The sequence below is a fragment of the Vollenhovia emeryi genome, unplaced genomic scaffold (genome assembly GCF_000949405.1).
Source record: "Vollenhovia emeryi isolate VEMERY1.0 unplaced genomic scaffold, V.emery_V1.0 DF939589.1, whole genome shotgun sequence".
Classification (NCBI taxonomy): Eukaryota; Metazoa; Arthropoda; class Insecta; order Hymenoptera; family Formicidae; genus Vollenhovia; species Vollenhovia emeryi.
The window spans coordinates 23,332-29,359 of NW_011966777.1; the positions used below are offsets into that span (position 1 = coordinate 23,332).

The 6,028-nt window shown below is 50.7% G+C and overlaps 2 protein-coding genes across 2 annotated transcripts; both read left to right on the forward strand.

The window, feature by feature from the left end:
• Positions 1-144: 144 nt before the first annotated feature.
• On the forward strand, positions 145-4,098 carry LOC105557159. Its single transcript, XM_012004329.1, has one exon. The coding sequence runs from the start codon at positions 145-147 to the stop codon at positions 4,096-4,098; it is 3,954 nt and encodes a 1,317-aa protein (XP_011859719.1).
• Positions 4,099-4,424: 326 nt separating this feature from the next.
• LOC105557160 lies at positions 4,425-5,393 on the forward strand. Its single transcript, XM_012004330.1, has one exon. The coding sequence runs from the start codon at positions 4,425-4,427 to the stop codon at positions 5,391-5,393; it is 969 nt and encodes a 322-aa protein (XP_011859720.1).
• Positions 5,394-6,028: the final 635 nt, after the last annotated feature.

The following is a 6,028-nucleotide window of genomic DNA, read 5'->3' on the forward strand; positions in this document are numbered from 1 at the left end:
CGTCTCACGTGAGGCGGTTCCGGGAGACGTTTCGGCCTGAGGCTTTCCTCAGTCGATCCGAAACATAATTTGGTCCTTCGAGCCGGATCGAAGTGATAGTTTCCGTGGTTATACTAGAGAGTAACGAACAGTTTAACTCCCAATATGACCGAGGCGCTCGAACATCAAGTTCAATTGCTCCGGCAAATCGACCGGTCGCTCGATAACTTTAAAAAGATCGGTAAAAACAATTACACTGCCGCGAAAATCCGAAATAGACTCAGTGCTTTGAAGGAGTTGTGGGCGCAAGTTCAAACAGGCCACGCCAAGCTACGGTGCACGGTGTCGATGGAAAGTCAGAAGACCATCGAATACTTCAAGGACAATCATTTCGAGGTCTGTGAGGAGCTCTACCTCCGTACCTCCGATTATATGTCCGAATGTCTGGAAGAGGTGGAGCCAATCGTAAGTCCGAATACGTCAACTAATCTGGAGAACTCAAGTACAAGCTCGTCCTCCGCATTCTCGGTATCCCATCTTCCACCGATCAGTCTTCCACCGTTCGATGGTAAATTTGAGGAGTGGGAAAGCTTCCGCGATCGATTCACGTCGCTAATCATCCAGAACAAGGAGCTCAAGGATTTCGCGCGTATGCACTTTCTCACGTCCAGCTTAACGGGTCGCGCTCTCGAGTGTGTTCGCAATCTACCGGTGACCGCGGACAATTTTAAAATCGCGTGGGACACGCTCAAATCGCGATTCGAGTGCAAGCGGAGGCTCATTAACGTTCATCTCACGTCGTTATTGAATTTGCCGGTCATTCAACGCGAGTCCGCTCTGGACCTGCAAGGTCTTCGCGATAAGACTAACGCCACGAGAGCAGCGCTCACCAACTTGAAACGCTCTCCCGAGGAGTTATGGAACGACATGCTCGTGTGTCTAGTGTCGCAAAAGTTGGATCCTGTCACGCGAAAAGCGTGGAAGTTAAAAATTAACGACGCCACTACGGTACCGTCATACAAGTCATTGGATGACTTTCTTGACACGCGAGTTCGAGCACTCGAGGAATGGAAGCCGCCCCTCTCGGCCCCGGAGAAATCAACGAAATCATCGCACGCACAGAAAATTACAAGCGCAACCGCTAACGCAAAAGCGCCATTGCAATGTTCATTGTGCAAATCCAATCATTTGCTTCATGCATGTCCGCAATTTGCCAAGAAGAGTACGAGTCAGCGTCGCGATTTCGTAAAACAGGACGGCTGTTGCTTTAATTGCCTAAGCAAAGGTCACGCGATTCAAACGTGTGCGAGTAAATATACTTGTCGGCAATGTAAGAAAAAACGTCACACGTTGTTACACGATGACTCGAGCTCTTCTTTTCAACTCGACGACGTGACGTCGTCGAGCCAATCGGAAAAGTCCGCAGAAATCAAATCTGCGGAAGTAAATTCGTTGTGCGCCTCCACAAGGCAACCTCGGCGATCGCACGTACTGTTAGCTACCGCTCAAGTTACCGTCAGCGCGCCTTCCGGTCGCTCAGTATCTGTAAGAGCCTTGCTCGACCAAGGGTCAGAAATGACCTTCATAACGGAAAAACTTGCGCAAAGTCTATTGTTAAAGCGACTTCGAATGCCGATTTCAATCTCCGCCGTCGGAGGCATCAAAGTCGGCACATGCCGGCACGCCGCGCATATGACGATTTCGCCGCGGAACGCATCTACGCCGAGGTTCTCGACGACCGCGTTAATATTGAACACACTAACGTCCTATTCGCCAAAGCGCGTTCTCGCGGATTCTGTGCTCAGCCAATTTCGAGATCTCTCGTGGGCTGACGATGATCCCATGAGCTCAGAACCAATAGACATTCTACTGGGTGCCGATCTATATGGGGACCTCATTCTGGAGGGAATTGCTAAATCGACGGTCGGGCGGCCTATCGCACAAAACACAGTTCTCGGGTGGGTCATCTCAGGGCCTACTGCAGATTCCGGCGCTTCAATTCATGCGCATTCACTGTCGTCCGGAAGCGATCGAGCCTGCGATCAAATTTCTTTCCTGCATTGCTTCGGTGATCAGTCGCTCGATCGAGAGCTTCAAAAATTCTGGGAAGTTGAGGAAATCCCTCGCCGGGGTTTTATGAGTCCCGAGGATGAGAGGTGCGAAGATCATTTTCGCGCAACTCACTCTCGTCAGCCGGACGGCCGTTACGTTGTGCGGCTGCCGTTCAAAACAAATCCGCCGATAAACATCGGCGAGTCGCGGTCTCGAGCGAAAAGCTGCCTCGCTCACTTATTGCGGCGCCTTCAGGCCCGCTCGGAGCACAAGAAAGAATATTCGGAATTCTTACAAGAATATCTAACTCTCGGTCACATGCAGAACGCGGACCATCTAACTTCACCAAACGCACAGTGCGTTTTTATCCCTCACCATCATGTTATTCGCGAAGATAGTGCGACGACTCATTTGAGAGTCGTATTCAATGCCTCGAGCCCGACCACAAACGGGTCTTCTCTAAACGACCACCTTTTGGCTGGTCCCAAACTTCAAAACGACTTGCCCTCCATAATTCTAAAGTGGCGACTCTTTCAGTACGTATATACCGCGGACATTACTAAAATGTATCGCCAAATTCGAGTCGATACCCGCGACGTAGATTACCAAAGGATCCTCTGGACAACGAGCGAATCCGACCAACCGAGTGAATTTCGCCTTCTAACGATCACGTACGGAACGGCATGCGCCCCGTTTTTAGCGCTTCGCGTTTTAAAACAGTTGGTCGACGACGAAGGTCGTGACTTTCCTTTAGCGGTTAATGTGTTACACGACCAAATATACGTGGATGATGTGCTGTTCGGCGATAGCGATCCTCATCGTCTACGCCTCATTCGCGACCAGCTCCGGGAGCTACTCCAACGCGGCGGGTTCGAATTGCGCAAATGGGCGAGTAATACTCCGTCGCTATTATCGGATATCAGCCCGGACAATCACGGCCTCGCCTGTCAGAAAACGTTGCAACCGGACAAAAATTTAAAGGTGCTGGGGATAGGGTGGACCCCGGCGTCTGATGTATTTCGTTATACAGTCTCTCTCCCTCCCGTGATACCGCGATCCAAACGCCTAATTCTTTCGACGATCGCTAAACTATTTGATCCGCTGGGTTGGGTGACTCCAGTGACCATAAAAGCAAAAATTTTCCTGCAATATCTGTGGCGACTAAAGTTAAATTGGGACGACGAACTTCCGACAGAACACGTTCCAAAGTGGACCGCGATCTATTCCCAGTTAACCGCGCTCAACAAGCTCGATCTGCCGCGATGGATGGGAACCGACGCGCACGCTAGCCAGTATGAGATTCACGGATTTTCAGATGCCTCATCTGCCGCCTACGCCGCGGTCGTCTATCTGAAGACAATATCGGATTCGGATCAGACCATGATTTCGCTGGTTATGGGGAAATCCAAAGTCGCTCTTATCAAACCGATGAGCATTCCTCGGCTCGAGTTAGCTGCCGCTGTCTTACTTTCCAAGTTAATCCAATATGTGCAAAAGGCCCTTCAGATCAGTACGATCAATTCTTATTGTTGGACTCATTCAACCGTTGTTCTCGCGTGGCTCCAACAGCACCCGTCAAGATGGAAAACATTTGTCGCCAACCGAGTCCACGAGATTCAGTCAAATCTCCCGACCACCATGTGGCGTCACGTGCCTACACTCGATAACCCAGCCGATTGCGCTTCTCGCGGCGTGCTCGGGGACGACTTGGTAACGCACGCCTTATGGTGGAACGGCCCACCGTGGTTAAAGCTTTCTTGTGACCACTGGCCTCCGCCCACATGTGCTACTCATTCTGACTCAGAGTTGGAGCAAAAAGTCACAAGTCACTCTGCTCATCCAAAATTCGAGTGGGATCTTCAAGCTAAGTTCTCTTCATGGCATACTTTGATTCGCGTGACTGCCTATGTCATGCGATTCGTCACTCTCTGCCGCCGGAAAACCGATCCTGTCACTCCTCGCCAAACCACCGGTATCGCGCTCCACGCCGATGAGTGTCAAGCGGCCAGAGTGTTTTGGTCCGCCATATTCAAACCGATGTGTTTCTCAAAAAACTTAGAGCCCTGAGAAATCAATCTCAGTTATCACCAAAAAGTTCAATTGCAGCACTCCATCCCTTTCTTGACAAAGAGGGTCTTCTGAGAGTCGGAGGGCGCTTGAAAAACGCTCCACTTCCATTCAAACGAAAATATCCGATTCTTCTCGCTTCTCATCCGCTGGTGACTCTTCTTGTCAGAACCACGCATATTCGATCGCTCCACGCGGGTTTACAGTTGACGTTAACAAAGCTTCGACAGGAGTTTTGGATACTGCGCGCGCGCACGTTGGTCAAGTCGGTCATCTATCAGTGTGTTACTTGCACTCGCAAAAAGGCCGCCTCTCCGTCGCAACTTATGGGGGACCTTCCGACTCCGCGAGTTACCCCGTCATCTCGGAGCTTTCTACATTGCGGCCTCGATTACGCCGGACCAGTCCAGATTCGCATTTCAAGCGGTCGCGGTATCAAATCGCGTAAGGCATACATCGCCTTATTCATATGCCTCGCCAGCAGAGCAATTCATTTAGAACTGGTCGGCGATTACACGACGTCCGCCTTTTTTGACGCGTTCTCGCGTTTCTGCGCTCGTCGAGGACTTCCGCGGGATATGTACTCAGACAATGGAACGACGTTCGTCGGCGCCGACAAGGAACTGCAACGAGCCTATCGTGCGGCGATGCAAGATTCAAATTTCCGTAACGCTACCGCCTCCGACAATATTGCCTGGCACTTCCTTCCTCCTTCCGCGCCTCATTTTGGAGGACTGTGGGAAGCAGGCGTCCGTAGCGTCAAATATCATATTCGACGAATTCTTAAGAATGCGACTCTCACGTTCGAAGAGTTCACGACGCTGTTATGTAGGGTGGAAGCGTGCTTAAATTCTCGGCCTCTCGCACCGCTTCGAGATACCCCGGATGATTTCGAAATTTTAACGCCCGGTCATTTCCTCATCGGATCCGCGCTTAATGTCAGTCCAGAACCTTCCGTGTTGAATCTCAAGGAAAATCGATTGTCTCGCTGGCAGCTAGTCAGGCATATGACCGAGAGATTCTGGAATCTATGGCAGACAGATTATTTGAATACACTACAGCAACGCACGAAATGGAAGACTCAGAAGCCTTCTGTAAAGGTCGGACAAATGGTGCTTTTGAAGAATTCCACACTCCCACCCTGCAAATGGGAACTCGGTCGCATTCTTGAGTGTCATGCCGGATCCGACGGATTAACTCGCGTCGTGACTATCAAGACCGCTACGTCAGTGTTCAAACGACCGATCGTTAAAATATGCATCCTCCCAGTCGATACTGAAAGTCCATCCCGGTAGCGTGCCGCCGATAATTCATTACTGTCTTTTATGTATCGCACGTAGAGTTAAGTTCTTTCTAGTAAGAATTTTTTGTTGTTGTTAGCTTTAAGTTTTGTGTGTTTTTCTTTTGATTTCAGGATCGTTGCAGTTCCAAACTTCATTAATATGTTTGTTTAATTTAGGATCACACGGCGGGCGGATCCACCGTACACATCACCGGCGATTTCAAGTATCTAGTTGCCGCTAAGTTGAAACCGTTGTTTCAAGGCGGGCGGTATGTTCGCGATCGAGCGAGTCGCACGCGTCGCTCGCGCGCGCCGCGAGCGCGGGTCGCGAGCTCGCATCTTGAGCAGAGCGTGTCACGTGCCGCTCAGCTGTTCGTCGATCGCGTTCGGGCAGCATTCGGCAAATCTGTCATCAAATACGACGAATCGTATCGCAAGTCGCCGACGCCAGCACGAGTTTCGCCGAATTGCCCTCTCCCTCGTCCCGAGACGAGGATACGCGGCTCATCTAGATTTTAACGCGTTGTAAGCGGACACAGTAGTTTTGCGAGTCGATCCGATCAGTCAGAGGAGTTCAAAAGTCCGAGTCTTCGAGTCACAAATCGAGATCTACCGCGATCGAGCCCTTCGGTTCTTCTACGAGTGTCG

Excerpts from the sequence above, each read along its gene's own strand:
- LOC105557159 (XM_012004329.1), top strand. The coding sequence starts at position 145 with ATGACCGAGGCGCTCGAACATCAAGTTCAATTGCTCCGGCAAATCGAC.
- LOC105557160 (XM_012004330.1), top strand. The coding sequence starts at position 4,425 with ATGGGGGACCTTCCGACTCCGCGAGTTACCCCGTCATCTCGGAGCTTT.